Here is a 19,430-nt window from a genome sequence, read left to right on the forward strand (position 1 = left end):
AAGAAATATCAGTTAACCTTTTTGTAATGACATCCAGTGTTCAAAGCACTTGAAATGTGCACAACATGTTTTTTATTCTTTAAATTTTTTTGATAAGCATTCTTAAGTGTTGATGAAGTTATCCTAAAAAGTTAGCAGCAAAAACAAAACACTTTGTTGCTACTCAAAGAATAAGACTTTATTGCTACTCAAAGAATAAGGCAGTTAAGAGGTTTTTCCATTTTTCATCTTGCGGTTATAGTATATTTTATATTATATTTAGTGAATATAGGCTTCTTTCAAAGTTGTATGGAAAATCGATTTCAATCTTGTTGGAACCATGCCTAACAATGTCACACCTCGGTGCGTCAGAAACATCATCAGGCCAATCAGAAGGATCATCACTGAGAAAAATAAGTGGATTTGCTACTTGATCTATACTCACAAATATACCTATCTGACTCAACTCTAGTATTCAAATAATAACAAACAGAAATATTTGTAGTTTCTGTTGGTATCAGAGCACTTCCAGGCCGGCCGCTGCTTTCAAAAAATGAGTTAGTTTATGATAATATGTAATTTCCTTCTTGGCTGCGGCTTTTCTCTTACCAAAATTTTTCATACCAATAAGCATATCGTTAAAAATGATAATAAAAGATAATTATACATTTTTGCAAATCTTATTTCAATGTTTATTTTTTATGATATAAAAAAACTTACTACGCATAGTAAAAACTAAAATTCAATTTAAAAAATGCAAAATTAAAGTCCATATGATTATGGGCTTATTATCATATGGACTTTAAAAGAAATAAATTTAAAGCGTTACAGTTTTTTAATGTTTTACATTTGTTACTTTAAAAACAATGCCTTTGATTTAATTAAAGCAAACAATATGCATTTTATTTCATAGTACTGGAGCAAAAGTAATAACATACAGCATAGTAATAAAATTAATTATTACCAAGATAAACTGTGAATTGCCGAAAATAATGAACAATTTATACTTTATAAATAATTAACCTTGAAATATGTACTCTAAATACAAACATTAACATATTCGCATATAACTATAAAATAAGCAACATTAGAGAAATATATTTCTTCACACGATATGCTGCTGTTAAATAGTTTCACATTAAGGGTTCGACAAATTGTTATAAGTTTTGTGTTTTATAATAAAATTCGGGCTTCGGAAGTGTTAAACAACTTCCGAAGCCCGAATTTTTTGCATTAAAAATGTTATTGCTTTTTTTTACTTTTTTTTGTAGAGGAGCCTAGCCATGACTCTAAATAGCAGCTAAAAAATTGGAGTTTTACTAGTATTCGATGCAGTTTTTATCCTTCTGGTGGAACAGCTTTTTATTTCCAATGTGATACTTATAATTGTTTAAAATAATTTATTTTCATTTAATTATGTATTTAATTTTATTTAGTCATTAAAAAGAGGATACAATGCCGCTTTATATAAATAAAATTTTCATGAGCGGGACTAAAAGAAGACAATATTTGCCTTATCACTACGCCCCGAATTGAAAATAGATAGCACTAATGTTTATATAAGTAACATAAAAACATAATCATAAACATCACTTTTTTAAAAATTATTTCATACCTAAAAAAAAATTATTTCAAAATTTTATTTTTTAGTTTGATAATGGTATATTTAATAGTGATAATTCGCCTTATTCTATGTAAGCCGAATTATCACTATTAAATAATAAAACAATATATAAACGAACATGATGTTTTTTATCAATTATATATATATATATATATATATATATATATATATATATATATATATATATATATATATATATATATATATATATATATATATATATATATATATATATCAATTAGTATTATAAAATATCAAGCTTTTGATTATAAATACGTGCATACCTAGCAGCAGAAACGATACTTTGTTCGTTTTGTTTGTATTTTTAACATATAATAATAACCCTTTAAAAGATAGTAAAAGCGCATCTTTATAGGCAATAACAATGCCTTAGTTAAAGCAAAATTTAGAGAGATCAAGAAGAAGCCTTATTAAACCGTTTTGCGTTTCCTCAGAAAAAGATTGTAAAAAGAAGGGTTACAGTTTAAAAAAAACTTTATATAGCTGAAATTGACACTATAAGGGTAAGACTTTAGTTGAAAAAAAAGTCATAATAGCATCTTTAGTTCTATTTTAATTGGTTTAGTGAAAGAAAAACAAATTTAGATCAACTTTGAAGCAAATCAGAGCTAAATTATATGAATATTTCTAACAGTTATTTCAAGTTATACAATCAGATCTTACTTTTTGGAACCAGACAACTAGCCACTGCTGAATAATCAAAAGCCAAATATCTCTAGTGGTCTACATTGATGACTCTTGTAGTCTTCATTAATAAAAATTTAACTTGGAAACATAACATTAACAATTCATCCACTAAAGTTGCTAAATGCATCAGTATTCTATATAAAACGGGAAAAATATTAAAGAAACGACCGTCAACACATTCGTACTTTTCATTTACTCACTTTATAAACTACGTAACCATTATAAGCGCTCAAAAAAATAAAGCTGAACTCTTTTTATTAACATCAGTAACTCGCTTAATTGCAACTCATCCAATAAACCTTTGCAACCATTTTACGCACTCTGCACCACTTCTTACTGATATTGAAGCATTTAATATTTATCTAATTAATTTTTTCAAATATTTTATGCTTTATATTTAATCGGTAAAAATGAATAATCCCAACGCATATTTCAATATTTTTATAAAATTATTATCTAAAACCAAAAACAAGTATAAATTACCTGTTGACCACAATTGTAATGCTCCTTTTTGCCGAAATGAATACGATGTATTTTGGATGTTATGATGATTTGTATGAATAAACTTTTTTTTCCTAACTTCGACTTCTCTACAAAAATAGATTTTTCATATTTGAAAGTTAAAATAAAGAAATTATTTTTCAAAAAAAACATCTTTATCTATTTATGACTGCTTTTTTATTATTGTTCATAAAAACATTGAAATTTTGCGAATTTTATAAAGCCATTGCAATTCTGCAAGTTTTTTTAACGGAAAACATTGTAAAGGACTTCGTGGTAAGATCTTTATAATCTTCTAGAAGCTTTGCCTCTGAATTTGTAATATGTAAAAATATATGTAAAGCGCATAAGACCCTCATCAAATTTCCTTGTCAAGTTGGTAAATAAAATTTTTATATTGAATGAAATAAATATTTATAATAAAATAAGTTGTATACTTCTACTTTAACCGGTTTTTTAGTTCGCAAACTTAGTTCACAAAAATACATATTTAAACTAATAGATATTTTTTACTTATATATAGAGTTATAAGCAACTACAAATATTTTGGAGTGTTTTTTAAATATTTTAAAACTAATCGAAAGTAGTATTTTTTCTGATAGTTATCATGAAATTTCATATTGTTTATAAATATTGTTTCATGCTTAACTTCAAATACATAATAATCCTGGTGTAGGAAAAAAAATATTATCTTGGTTTTAAATTGTTTCCATTACTTGGAAATTTCTTGTTCACTTGGCCCGCGGGGCGCAAACTATTTTTATCTTCCAAAGTCTCAAAAGTAGATTCATCGCTGAATACAGCCTGAACAAAGTAAATCGTTATTATATTTAATTACTTTTCAATAAAGTGGTAAAATTAATTTGGGTAAGATATCAATTATTGCAAAACCAACTTTTATAGACTTTTAATACTAAAATATGAATTGTGTAAATGTCTAGAAAAAAGAAAAGAAAATTTACTTTATTCAATTCATCTTGAAAAAGAGCAGAGTGATTCTAAGCTCAAACAAAACGTTATTTGATCGTTGATGAGGTTTGGTTTCTTCCGTGTTTTCTTTGCTATGGTTTCTTCAGTAGTTTTTTAACTTGAATCCTAGATCAGCATTTCTCTTTTTCAAAAATTAAATTGAATTGTTGATATCTTGGTCTTTCAAAACGAATTTTCATTACCCTGCTGATATCTTACAATTCTCTTCAACACTTTTTTTGATTTTTTGATATCCCTGACACTTGTTATACTTTTTAGAAAACAACGGTTTGTTCTCTGTGATTCCAATTCGACCATCAATTTGAGTTTTTAAATTATATTCTTGAATGTAGCCTGTAGAACTTTTACAGTTTTAGCAATATTTCTTTGGATGTGATCCTGCAAAAGAAAAGCTACTTTTTCTTGTGCAGGATCACATTCGAGGGGGAACATTACTTACTATTCACAAGGGGGAAGATTACTTACTTTTCCCATGATTAATTCTAAAGAAACTGAAACATTTATTAAGCTATCATATCACTGTACCATTATAAAAAAACACTCATAAATAATTGAAAGTACAATTCTGAAGTTGTAAAGACAGTCAACAATAATGTAGGTTTCTAACAATGACGTTATAATTTGAGTTATGACAGAGATGTTAACTTAAATTTTTCTATCTTATACTTTTAAAAACGGCTAAACCTTTATAAGGTTATAAAAGATTATTTTAAAAAAAATTATAAAGATTGTTTTTTAATTTTATATATTTTTAATGTTTTTAATTTTTATCAGAAAACGAGTAGATGGAAGTTAAATTTCGCGTTTACAAAAAAACTTTAACAACTATTACTACAACCTACCATAGAACACCAAAAAAATTAAAAAAATTTGAAAATAACTTAAGTCATCTCTTTATAATTGAATATAGGCATATATTGTTCACTACATAATTCTTATCGAGATTTAAACTGAATATAGGTACACATCGTTCACTACTTAAAGGATTATGGAGATTTTAACAGTGCTCTTAACTACAGCGATGGAATACTTGTTTGGAGCAGTGTTTTTCAGGTCTTTAAAATTTTGTTTTAGATTAAATTTATGATTTTTCTTTTCTATATCTAAAATTAAAATAGAAAGTGTGTAGTGTGTAAAAACTAAAAACTTTGACAATCTGATTTAATTCAGAAAAACTTGCTTACCCCAAACTGTTAAACGATTTTAATTTATTTGAAGTAAAGATGTAATTTTTTTTTTATATTAAATGTAACTTTTTTTTTTCAGACAAGCAACTCAAGTGAGACATCCAATACCCCACTTCAAGACGTATTCAAAAGTATAGATAAAATAATTAATGCTGGTAAAGTTAATTATTGCTTCATCATTTTTATATATTTGCTTTCACCTATTATTTTGCATTTAATTAAAAAACACACATAAACCGTCATAACTGAATTTTTAAAGAAAGAGAAGTTCCGTCAAAAACGCGACTTTTGCCACAGATGAGCTTTAGAAAAATAAAATGAAAACAAAAACAAAAATAAAAAATGTTATTTCCTCAAATTTTCATTATTAGTGAAAAAACATATTGTCAATTTATTAAACTATTAGGCTTTTCAGCAGCTGAGTTTTAATACAATCTATTAACAGGGATCAAGAACAGTATTAAATAATAGCTTCAAACTAAATTTGCAAGCTGTTAACTACAACACTGAGCTTTTATATAAATAAATATTTCTATTTTTTTAGAAAATAAAACTTACATTAATCCTTTGCCACTTTCATCATTTGTATCAGAAAATTCAACAGGAAGTTATTATCACTATGAAGGATCTTTAACTTCACCAGAATGTACTGAATCTGTTATGTGGATTGTTAATCACAAAATGATCAGTATTTCATCGAATCAGGTTATAAAACAATATATGAAAAAATTCTTTTTTAAGTTTTACAGCTCAATAAATTTGTTTTTAAGTTTTACAACTCAATTGCTTTTAGTTTAAGTCAGAGGCGATTTTACGGGCGGAAAAGGAGTGTGTGCGTTTTATAGTTATGAATTTTGTTAAAAAACTTAGAATAATAGTAATAAAATAAATAATAGTATAAAAGTTATAGTTGGTTTTTTAACGAATTTAGTCAGCTAGTTGGGTATTTGACACACTTCAGTCGAGTAAAATTTGGCTTTGATAATATTTTTTATAGTAAATATAGTATATATAGTTTTGTAATAGTAAATAACGGCTTCATAGCAAGGATAATAGTTTTTTTTGCAAAAAACAGTAAAATTGAACAAGTTAACCAAATTTATACTTGGTGTTTATACTTAACTTGGTGTTTGTTTTTTTTGTTGTTTTTTTTATTATTGTTGTTTTAATAAACTTTTTTAAGGTAAACCAAAGTTTTTCAAAATAAATTTATAATTATAATTTTGTTATTCCTAATGCTATTTATCTAACTTTTATAACTATAAAAAACTTTTATAACTATGAAACACTTTTATAACTATAAAAACTTTTATATCTATAAAAAACTTTTACTTAAAAGTTAAAAACTTTTAGTTAAAACTTTTAGTTTAAACTTTTAATTAAAACTTTTAGTTAAAACTTTTAGTTAAAACTTTTAGTTAAAACTTTTAGTTAAAACTTTTAGTTAAAACTTTTAGTTAAAACTTTTAGTTAAAACTTTTAGTTAAAACTTTTAGTTAAAACTTTTAGTTAAAACTTTTAGTTAAAACTTTTAGTTAAAACTTTTAGTTAAAACTTTTAGTTAAAACTTTTAGTTAAAACTTTTAGTTAAAACTTTTAGTTAAAACTTTTAGTTAAAACTTTTAGTTAAAACTTTTTCTTAAAACTTTTAGATAAAACTTTTAGTTAAAACTTTTAGATAAAACTTTTAGTTAAAACTTTTAGTTAAAACTTTTAGTTAAAACTTTTAGTTAAAACTTTTAGTTAAAACTTTTAGTTAAAACTTTTAGTTAAAACTTTTAGTTAAAACTTTTAGTTAAAACTTTTAGTTAAAACTTTTAGTTAAAACTTTTAGTTAAAACTTTTAGTTAAAACTTTTAGTTAAAACTTTTAGTTAAAACTTTTAGTTAAAACTTTTAGTTAAAACTTTTAGTTAAAACTTTTAGTTAAAACTTTTAGTTAAAACTTTTAGTTAAAACTTTTAGTTAAAACTTTTAGTTAAAACTTTTAGTTAAAACTTTTAGTTAAAACTTTTAGTTAAAACTTTTAGTTAAAACTTTTAGTTAAAACTTTTAGTTAAAACTTTTAGTTAAAACTTTTAGTTAAAACTTTTAGTTAAAACTTTTAGTTAAAACTTTTAGTTAAAACTTTTAGTTAAAACTTTTTCTTAAAACTTTTAGATAAAACTTTTAGTTAAAACTTTTAGATAAAACTTTTAGTTAAAACTTTTAGTTAAAACTTTTAGTTAAAACTTTTAGTTAAAACTTTTAGTCAAAAGTTGGGGAAAGGGGGCTAAATAGTACCCTCTAAGGAAAAAAATTAATAAAAATAAAACTAAATGTAGGAAAAAATTTATTTTTAGATAGAAGCAAGCATTGATGAAACTAAAACAAACAATCATAATTTCAAGATGTAAATATTAAAATAAAGAGCACACTAATAAAAACTAAAAATAAACAAGGTGGTACTAATTACCCACAAGAAGGTTCAAATAGTACCACTAGCGAGGCTAATAAGTACCAAAGGGTATAAAGAAAAAAAAGCTCAGCACTAATAATAAGTAATAAATAAAACAATAACTGGTTCATTCTACACTTGTAAAATATATTTACTGACATAATTCACATATATAACTATCATGTGACCCATTTTGAGACTCAGATGATGAGCATGTAACATGTACTCATGCTCCACAAATTAAACACTGGATCATATCCCCCTCAATGTCCTCATCACACATGAAGCAGTACCAACGCTGCCCTTTGTTATATTTAGAGGTTAGGGTAATTAGTATCACAGGTATGATTTACCCCACCATCACAGGTACGATTTACCCGACTATGACTAAACATAGTTTTCTACTTCAGTGTTTTAATGGGCAAAGTGAATCGGAAAAAAATGTATTTGTTAATGAAGAAGAATGGATGGCCTAACACCATAAAAAAATATAAATAAGTTACGTATACCCACGCCTGCAAGGTGCGACTAGTAGGACAGTGTAATTATTACATCAAATAGTGTAAAAAAAGGGAAACAGACTTACCTCCTTTCTTTAACGTTCGATTCCGCCATTTTTTGGTCAGTATACATATTTCATCTGCTGGCTTGATTTTATTGTGTTTCCGTCAATTTCAACGAATCAGAAGCAGAACAATGACGCTGGTACGAATTGCACAGCGGTACTAATTACCCCCCTTTCCTCTATATAAGTCTATTTTTTACTGTTATAAAATACTTTAATAAGAATTTTTTGATTAAGCCCGGGAAAAAATTCGACAAAGTTTAGTGGAAATGAGATTTTTTTATTTTAAATAAACTTCAGGCCAAAAATAATAATGGTAAAAAATTTCTCATATTTTTCTCGATTTCTGGTTAAATTAAATACAAAATTTAGACAAAAAGAGAAAGGAATCTAATTGAAGGAAATAAGCGATTGATACTTAACAAAAATCAGTCGAACTCGAATATAACAAAAAATAGATTAAAAATCAATTGAGGAGTCAAGATAACTTGAGATAAAAAGAATTAAAGAAACCAAATAATGACTTCTTAAAGTTAAAAATAAAAAATCCAAATTAAAGAAGGTAGAAGTTCAAATTATATATAGACCGAAATTAGACTCATAGTTTCTGTATTCTTATAAAAAAATAAATTTACTTTTGCTTGCATAAACAATTTTCTTTGTGAACATTTTCTTCGTGAAAGTTAGCTGGTAACTGAAAAAAAAAAATTTTACTATCCATTAACTGAAAGTAGAATTAAATTCAAAATAAAAATCATATTAATCAAACGCGATCATTTAAAGAATATAAGAAAAGCTTATTAACAGATTACATGAAATAAAAATAATTTTTAATTTCCGAAAATAATTTTTTTATAGATGTAACAAAGAAGATAATAAGTTGAACTAAAAGTGTGTTAATAAAAACTGTGTATAATATGACAAATAAACAGCCATCCCCAGTCTAATGAATCTAAATTAATATCACTAGAATTTATTCATACTTTAGTTTGAAGAGAAACCCTAATTCTAAGATAATATGCGGCTCTTGTTGTTGGTGGAAATATGATAGGATCAATATTTACACAATCAGATGCGACTTTAGTCTCAATTAACAGCAAATCAGGTGATCTGTTGTTTATTGAGACTAGATGATTAAAACAACTCAAAAGACCAAACACCTGCTTCGTCAATAATATTAATTTTAGATAGAACAAGTTTGCCGTAGATATTATTTTAATTTAGTTCTGCAACTTTGTAAAAACTATAGTTTTTCCAAAGTTATGGGTTGCTGATATTGTGACAGTTCAAGTGAAGGTATCGAAGTTATGGTGTGCTGATATCGTGTCAGTTCCTGTGAAAGCAAAATACGAACTAAAAGAGTTCATCACATGTATTGTCAACATTTAGAGTTTTAGAATAAACTCTTTGATCTGTAGCATTATTTTGTGTAAATGTTAAAAAAAGAAAAAAACTCGAGGTTGGGTTCTGGTACATGGTGCATCGAATGACATAAAACATTATCATCAGATAATGATGTTTTATGTCATTTGATGCACACAGACTCGACGTTTTTAATCTTTAGAGTTATCTCTACAATAGTTGTGTATGCAACACTGAAAAAATAATCAAATTTAAAAGAATTGGTTTGCAACGTCTTACAAATTTTTTTTTATTTTTATAATAAGTTAGGAAGATACTTCTTGCTTCAGGGCATATATTGAGATAAATGGTTTTTACAGCTTATGATATCTTATCAAACCGCATATGGTGGGTGCTATCTTTAGCAGACAACATATAATCGTCAAAAAACGAATATGTCAAGTTGTAAATATTGGAAAAAATTGATGTATTATTAAATTGATAATACTAAATTATTCATCCTTTTTAATGTTTTTAATGTTAATGGTCTTGGTAATACGTAAGTATGAACAAATGTAAAATAGGATACGGAAGTATAAACAATTTCAATATTGATTTTTGCGCAAATTTTATAACGCGTCTAAAATTGTCATAATCACGTTGCATTCTTTATGGATGCATTTCTTTGTGTTTATTAAAAGACTTATGCGTAGACATTGGTGTGCCTAGTGCATCACTTACCTCTACGCATCAATGTATTGTTTTTTCTTAGCATTCAACACAATTTTGTCAAACCTTTACCAACCTCTCCACCTCCACCTTTTAGTAAGTTTATCAAAACCTGTTCAATTTCCAGATCAATTTTTATCCCTTACCACTTTAACCACTATATTCCTGGGGTTACACTTTGTGATTACATTAAAGTGTAATCAAAAGGATAAAGTGCGTTTTAACAAAAATGGGAGTTTTAGTATGTTAAATAAAAAAAATTTATTACGTTGATTGTCTGTACTGGGGCGCGCAAAACGTAGAGACAAATTAAAAAATGTAAAAAAATAGAGGGTCAATATTATGTTGAAAATCATTTAATTTTATATAAACTGAACACAGAGCAGTGTTAAAAAACTAATTTTGTTCAAAATAACCACATTTTAATGAAAAGACTTACTTAGTCAATACTTCTTTAAGGACCTCCATATTTCATTAGATTTTCCTTGACTTCATATATTTCTCTTACTGACCGAATGAAAAAGTCCATTGGGTTAAGGTTAGGCGATAAGGGTGACTACATAACTCGTGTTCAAACATGAGGAATTTCATTTTAAATAAAATTGAGAATTTTCATTGTTTGATTGGCTGAAACAGAATCCTGTTAAAAGTTCCATTGCTTTTGCTTTTAATTTTTATTTAGGACGAGTAAAGAAAATATTCCCAATAAAAAGCAATATAGTCTTCTCAGTTGGTCATTATTTAATTAATGGAGTTTTAGATTCACCAGAGTATATCTCAGCCCAAATCATAATCCCTGCAAAGTACTCTTTGGAATAGTTCTGTCTTCAATAGGGATGTCTCCTGTGGACTTTCCAATGATCCGGTTATTGTATCAACTCGTTCAGTTTTGTTCAGCTCAGGCTGAACAGTGAATAATTTTTTATCTGCTCTTCCCTGTACTTATTTGAAGAATTTTAACACCTCAAAAAGATAATAAGTTTAAACTTAGGAAGTAATTTTGTTTATTAAATTTTAGACACATGTATATAAATAACACAAAGGATGTTGCGAAACTTTTATAATTTCATGGGCCTCCAGCTTTTTATACAGTTTGCATAAGTATCAAAATTGGGTTTTAGACGCACACGCATAAAATGTCTATTAAGTGTAATGTGCTCAATTACTGAATCCAGTATTTTGCAACCTAATGACTTCTTATTACCTTATGAATAAGTATTTTAAATATTTATTAAAGTTATATTATTAATAAGCTGGAAAAAGTCTTGCAAAATGCTGTTTGTGAATACACTTTGTTGCCTTTCACAATATTTATAATTATCTCTATAATATTTAGATTTTAATTTGAAGTAGTTTTAATTTTTTTTTTCTATTTTGTTTCATTTTAATTCAGGTATTAGTTTTTTAGTCAAACTAACATTATATGAACATTTTTTTTATATCTTATAGCTGCTTTCTTTTCGATTGCTGAAAGGCCGCTTACATAACAGTAGCAATTCTGTTTGGTTTGAAAATTTAACAAACACTGACCGACCTACTCAGCCCATAAATGGAAGAAAAGTGTACACGAGTGTTCTCAATTACCCTACCTCTAATTTTTTTAACAAGAACCTTACATCTGGAAATAACTCAATATCTTATTTACCTCCTATTCTTGAAACTACCCAGAATACAACTACTTTATGCAAAACTATCAAAAGCTCAGCTTTCTTAACAAGAACTGCATCAAATCTTTTTTTATCGTGCTTTATATTAGCTATTGATTGTTTTTAATGAATATTTTGTTTTTAATTAAGTTTTATAATGGTTATCAAAAGTATACATTTTTAGTTTAGAATTTTAATTAAAGTTCTAATATGATAATATAACATCTATAGTAGTATATTATCTGATTAGTTATATACCTTTTAAAACCGACGAACAAAGGGCGTAGCAAAGTAAAATTAACTCGGGCGTGGCGAAGTAAAATTAACTTGTATTAAATGTTAAACTTTATGTTAAAAATCTTGTTCAAAGTTCAATAAAATAATAATTCAATAAAAAAATAAAGTCTTTTCAATTACTTGCGCATATTAAATAAAAATTAAATAATGTACTCTCAAACCTGTTTGTGAGCAATCTTTACTCATGTTATTTTTATCTATGCGATTTGTTTTATGCGATTTTTCTTAGTGCGGTATATAAAATTTTTATTCAAAATGAAACTGAGGAAGCTATAAAAGCCAACTATATTTTTAATATAAAAATAAACTTTAGAGTACCTTATCACAATGCAAAAGATTTTATTCAATCTTTTGGTTTATTAAATATTTAGTTTATTATAGCAATCTAATATGGGCGTTTTATGAAAAATTAGCTCAAAAGTTATAATAGAACCGGAACCATCACATTTCTGAGTTCTGTTAAACTTCTAAAAGGTTTTCAATTCTAAGCCTAAAAAATCAATTTAAAAGGTGCTTTTATAATGGAAATTTATACAACATCTATATAAAATAATACCATATCCAAACTAAAAAAACTAAATGTAATGAAAACAGCTTTAAAAAAAACTTTGAAATAGTTCTCCTTTATAGGTGTTTTCCTCATTTTGCTTATTTTTAACCCTTTTTTTGTTTTCTTTGTCCTCTAATTTGACGTTAATGAAAAACATTTTTTACTTCACTATGTGTTATTGAACTTTTTATCCTTTTGTAATTGATTTTATCACATCCAAGATTGGCATAAATTCTGGAACTATATTTAGTCTTTCATAAAAGATATTAACAGCTTTAGTTCCAATATCATAGTTAGATATAGGATGATAGGTGGCTTAAGAAAGTTACTGTAAACCTAGAAATGTTGATTTAGGCAAACGTTCCCAAACCATATTATTAAATGACTCATTTTGATTTTGTATAATACTATGTAAGCACTTGTCAAGAAGTAAATCAAACATTAATTCATTTATAACTCGTTTGGCATATTTGTTGAGAAGGCTGGACCGTGCCTAAATTTATTAACTTTGTTATTTGCCTGAGCTTTTTGATATCCGAACCAGCTATTTTTTAATGGCTTATTTTTCACTAACATGTAGACTAGTAGCCAATTCAAAGTAGTTCTGAAGCTCGTCAATAACAGTGTGTATTAGTTTTCCTTTTCCACCTATTTCTTTATAGTTTCATTTTTTAGTTTAGTAAATGGGTTTCTACTCTCTTTTGCACATACCCCATATATTTTTTCTTCATAATTTTTATACCATAGTATATGTTTTCTACAGTAATAAAACTTTTCGGTTCGCCATCTCCCTATTATACTATATACCTCATTTGTGACTGTAGATCTTGTAAAAGTTTTTGTGTCTTCTGTTTCCATATTTGGTGCTGTTCCAGTAAAATTTGCTGAAACATGATAAATAAGTTCCAAATTAATTTTTTTAAGTAAGTCTGTTATATTATTGTTATTTTATTTTTGTTGCATAACTTTTTTCCATTATCAACATGATAATCAAGCTCTTTTTTCAAAAATAATCAATAGTCTAACAAAAAAAAAAAATTATTTTAACATCGACTTAGGGTTTAACAACTAAGTTTTTAACAAATTTTTTTGAAATAGCTAATGCCCAGAGATTTTATGCTATAAACTACCTCCAAAAGATTTTGTCTATGATTAAGCATTTGTGTAGTTTTACTCGACAATAATTAGGTAGCAAGGAAAGACATCTTAATCATGATCTTGATTGCTGCAGTATGTTTTCTTCAGCATATATCTAATTTAGGTTAGATATTTTTCGAAATACTAGATGAGAAATGGTCAAAAATTAAAAAAAAAAAACGTTCAATTTCAATAACATTTAAATAATGTTTCAAATTGCTCTCATTGATAACAACTCTGATTATTTCTTACATTATAACGTTTGTTTATTTTCGGTGAAAACGTTTATATATATATATATATATATATATATATATATATATATATATATATATATATATATATATATATATATATATATATATGTAAATATATATATATATTTATATATATATAAATATATATATATATATATATATATTTATATATATATATACATACATAATATATATATATATATATATATATATATATATATCAGGGGCGGACTTAAACCCCGTCAAGTGCTGCAAGTGACGGGGTAAAAAAATAAAAATAAGTATTATTAATAAGTATTGCCGATCTACATATTTTTTTAGAAAATATAATTAGATAAAGTTTATAGTGAAAACTATGCTTTGCGGACGTTTGAAAAAGTGTTTTATAAAAATTGCTAATGTAAACTATACTTTGCAGGATATGAGAAAACTATTTTATAAAACTTGCTAATGTAAACTCTACTTTGCAGGATATGAGAAAATTGGATAAGTTCATTGGTTTACGCTATTAAAAGTAACAATCTGATTCGTTTTAAAAAAAAAACATGTTTAGTGTAAACTATCCTTTGCAGCATTTGCAGCAGTAATTTGATTGGTTGCAAAGATCGATAAACAACTCAAAAGAGTTCAAGGAACTCAAAGAACTCCGTTCTATAAACAAAGTATTTCCTTAAATTTTTAACGTTTAAGCATGGCTTAAACGTTAAAAATAGGCTCTCATCTTAATAATTGTTCAAAGAATGCCTCCTACATTTCGAAGACTTCACAAAATGAAATTATTAAATGCTGTGGTGAAGAAATTAGTGAATCTATACTATCTGAAGTTGGCAAAAATGTTTTTTTTTTCAATAATTGCAGATGAAGCCTGTGACTCATCTACTAAAGAGCAAATGTCATTAGTTTTACGATTTGTTGATAGTGATTTCAATATCAGAGAAGACTTTATTCAATTTATTCATTGTAATGAAGGAGTTAAAGGAAAAGATTTGCTTAATGTTCTTTTAAATTGTGTAAGCAACTTATATCTAGATATAAAAAACTGTAGGGGTCAGGGATATGCTGGAGCCAGTTCTGTCTCTGGGTATATAAATGGTCTTTCTGCTCAGGTTCTCAATATAAATTCAAAGGCTTTGTATACACATTGTCATAGCCATCGACTGAACTTATCAGTTTTATGAATCGTGTAATGTCCTATTAGTTTCAGAGGTTTTTATTAAAGTTCGCAAACTTTCTTATTTTTTTAATTATTCAGAAGATAGACAAAAGTTTTTAGAAGCTAGCATTTTAGAGCGTGAACCTCAAACGCATAAAAAAAATTGAAAGATATCTGTAGAACTAGATGGATTGAGCGTATAGATGGTTTAAACACTTTTCTTGAGCATTATTTATCTATTTTCCATGCTTTATGTATCATGGCTTCCCCTGAGAGTTCTGTTAACAAAGACACACAAAACAAATCTTCTACTTTTTTAAATTCCATTGGCACTTTTCAATTTGTCTTTACTTTAGTTGTGACAACACGTGTCTTTGATTTTACTTTACCTGTTACTCGGTTGCTGCAATCAAAAACTGTTGATATCTTAGACGGTTTGCATCTTATTACAGTTCTTAAAAATACATTTATTTCCATCAGAAATGATATAGATAGTTTTCATAATAACTGCTATGAAGCAGCATGTTTGCTTTCAAGTAAAGCTGAAATTTTTGTTTTGAAACCAAGAACCTGTTCTATTCAAAAAAATCGATTTAATGTTCCATCAGAGTCTGTTTTAGAATACTTTAAAAGAGCTGTTACTATCCCTCTTATAGATCATGTATCTACATCTATATCTACAAGATTTAAATCAGAAACTGTAGCTGCATATAAAGGGTTATCAATTATTCCATTTAATATTATTTCTTTTCTTAAAAGACCCAAAACCCAAAATGTGTTGGTGGAAGCAGTTTGAAATATTCTGTGATTTTTATATAGATGATTTCCCTAATATCAGTGCCTTGAATGGGGAACTAGTTCTTTGGGAAAAATACTGGTAAAGTTTCTCTGGGACTATTCCTGACAATATATCTTTAACTCTTAAATCGATATCATTTACTGGATTTGAAAATATTAAGATAGCTTTAAGGATACTTGGGACACTTCCTGTTACTTCATGTGAGTGTGAGAGGAGTTTTTCTTTTATGGGTCGGTTAAAAGACTATATGAGAACAACAATGTCAGAAGATCGACTTAACGGTTTGGCATTAATGTATATCCATCAAGAAATTGTTCCTTGTATTGATAATGTTATCAATAGATTTTCTATAAAAAATAGACGACTTGATTTCAATGATTAGTGTCTATACTGTTTATTCTAATACACACCAACAACTTTAGAAATTTTTGTCTATTATCACCTCTCTTCATATAACAGCTAACAAATAGGCATGGAAGCCCCTGGAAAGGCTAAGACTTCAATGGTGTCCTTAACAGGACGGGTTAAATGTAACCCCATACTTTTGTTTGGGATTAGCTATATGATTAGTGGTCAAAGTTCAGGCAAACGTTAACCATCTCTTTTTGACCATCTCTTTATATCATTTTCTAATTTAGCGACAAAATAAAAAATTAAAAAAATTGTTTCCAATAAATTTTCTCTTAATCAACCTAATAACATTCATAAGTTTTTGTGCCATTTAAATCAGTTTTTTACTGTAGTTGTCAAAACCATTAGCTTTCTTTTTATTTGATCAAAAATGATCTTCTTTCTTGTTGTTAAGGCTTAACTTGGTATGTCTTTTTTTTTTTAATCTTGTTATATAAGAATATATATAACTTTTTATTTCACAATGTATATAAATCCATTTGTATTTTTGTCTTTGTCTTTTCAGTGCTAAATTTTTCTTTCTCCGATTGTCCATGTCCGGAATAAATATATTCCTAGACATGCTGATGAGCCCTGATATTGGGCGAAACAATCATTTGTTGGTTTATATATTTATTATATATTTATATATAAAAAAAGTTTCAAAGTAAAACTAAGATATGGGCTTCTCAATAAAATAGCAAAAAGAAAATCCCTTTAAATCCTTTAGCCCAAAGGCAGGAGAATTTAGGAGATACATAGGGGGCAGGCTATGGGAGCAATGGCCCCCCTTAAATGTTTTTTTTTATAACAACATTTTGTAAAAACGTAAGTAAATTTGGTATGCTGTTTAAAAGTGGCATAAAATTGTGTAGTCTAAATTCTTTTTTTTGGGCTTGCCTGTATAAAAATCGTTAAACCTGTAAATCTGTAAACCTGTTAAACCTGTATATCGCCCCCTTTAATCGTTTGAATCGAACGAAAAGAAAAATTTGCCCACCCTTTACTACATGGTCAAGATCCGCCCTTACTCCCCCCCCCCCATTTTTCTATTTGCTTTGTGGGCGTAGTTGCGTCACTTACAACATGGCGTAAGGCGCATTTTTTTGACGGGGGAAATTAAAAACCTGCGTCCGCCCCTGTATATATATATATATCAAAAAAAACTTCTAGTTGTTAAAATAAATCTTTAAAGTTTTCTCAAATATGCATGTATTTACACGATCGTTTTATATACAGCCCGCAAACTCAACTTAAGCTAAAGAAATTTACACTTACAGACGTTTCCATGTAAGGCTATACAAGTGACAAAGCTTAGAAAAGTAATTTTTTGAACAAGTGACGGAACTTAGAAGTGTAACTTAGAAATAAAACTTCTTTCTATCCGAATGATTGGTGATGTGATTTATCCTCCGGCTGTTATTTGCCATATAGAGTCCACATACAAAGACAGGCAAAGACGAGTTAAACTTACTTAAGGACACCTTAACCCGCTTCAGCAGACCAAGAGTAAGTGAGTTTATGAAGAGAGAAGAGTATTAGAGCGACAAACAAAAGAACTTGAGTTTGAAAAAGAGCATATAAATAGCAGACAGATATTCGGTTGTTCAGAGAGATATTCACATCTCTCTGAACAACTGCAATAGCCAATCGGTTGGTTGAAAGTAAAACGGTAGTTTTTAATGCCAGCAATAAAATAAATTCGTTTTCTAATGTCACTATTTGATTTAAGACAGGAGTAAATATATATAAATATAAATGTATATATATATAAATATATATATATATATATATATTTTTATATATATATATATATATATATATATATATATATATTTATATATATATATATTTATATATATATATATATATATATATATATATATATATATATAGATGTGTGTGTGTGTGTGTGTGTGTGTGTGTGTGTTTGTGTGTGTGTGTGTGTGTGTGTGTGTGTGTGTGTGTGTGTGTGTGTGTGTGTGTGTGTGTGTTTGTGTGTGTTTCCACAATCATTAAGCAAGTAGCAGAAATATAAACTTTACAAAATATTTTTACTTTGAAAACGGTTTTTATTTAGGATTAACTAAAGTTTTTTTAGTAAACACACGTTTTCCTAACGGCATTTTAATATGAATTCGGATTTTTTATTAAGTAGTTCTTCCGTAGCTTGAGCAAAAAAAAACTGCAAGTTTTTTGTTAAGGTGAAGTTTTGAATAATTTTTTGCGACATTTGTTGAAACATTTTTATTGAATTGAGGTTAAAATATATGATATTTTATATTAGATTCTTTGGGTTGGTTTTTTGTATAATAGTGATAAGGGATAGAATGCTATCGTTCAAGTTGAAGATGGCGTGAAAGGAGTTTATTGATTTTAAGTTTGCTTTTATATAAACTTAAAAACCAACATTTTAAAAAGTTTAATTTTGTCACAATATTGGTCTTTGCTGCTCAGCAATATAAGTAAGCCTTCATTGCAATATAAGTAAGCCTTCATTGCAATATAAGTAAGCCTTCATTGCAATATAAGTAAGCTTTCATTGCAATATAAGTAAGCCTTCATTGCAATATAAGTAAGCCTTTATTGCAATGCAATTCTATATCATTTTTAGAGATTGTTTCAGATTCAATTTTCTTAAATAGTGATTCAGATATTACCCAATAAAAAAGTGCTTTTGTTTGACGACAAAAACAACGACTAAAAAAAAATGACAGGCAAAGATTATAATAATTTTTGGTTTAAAAATGTAACTAAGGCCTATAAATGTAGTTAAAAAAAAATCACTTAAAAGGTTTAAACAATTTAAAAGCCAAACACATTGCGTCAAAAATTAATTTAAGTATGAAAAATCATAGCAAATGCACTAGCATTTATCACTTTGTAAGACCACAAAGAAAGTTTTCTAACAAAACCGACCTTTCATCTCCAAAATTTAGTTAAAAACAAAATCGAACAAATCAGCAAAAAAAATATTTAATTAATATACAACATAAATAAATGCAACGTTAGACATCAAAAAACAAAATGCCTTGTCTTTGCAACGTTTAAAACCTTTACGCGTTTACAAACAAAATGCGTTGCCATAAATTGGTATAGTAGTATTCAAAGTAAAAATAACTACTCCTTTATTGAATTTTA

At 27.1% G+C, this 19,430-nt stretch overlaps 1 protein-coding gene across 3 annotated transcripts in view; it reads left to right on the forward strand.

Moving 5' to 3' along the window:
• LOC136091396 (carbonic anhydrase 2-like) overlaps positions 1-12,109 on the forward strand; it is a 73,635-nt gene extending 61,526 nt beyond the window's left edge. For all 3 annotated transcript variants that reach the window (XM_065818906.1, XM_065818908.1, XM_065818907.1), the window contains exons 6-9: positions 4,763-4,855; positions 5,069-5,144; positions 5,534-5,694; positions 11,510-12,109. In XM_065818906.1, the coding sequence (XP_065674978.1) occupies positions 4,763-4,855; positions 5,069-5,144; positions 5,534-5,694; positions 11,510-11,833 (654 nt within the window). In that variant the 3' untranslated portion in view covers positions 11,834-12,109. The remainder of the gene's footprint in view (positions 1-4,762; positions 4,856-5,068; positions 5,145-5,533; positions 5,695-11,509) is intronic.
• Positions 12,110-19,430: the final 7,321 nt, after the last annotated feature.

This window comes from Hydra vulgaris, chromosome 15, assembly GCF_038396675.1.
Source record: "Hydra vulgaris chromosome 15, alternate assembly HydraT2T_AEP".
Classification (NCBI taxonomy): Eukaryota; Metazoa; Cnidaria; class Hydrozoa; order Anthoathecata; family Hydridae; genus Hydra; species Hydra vulgaris.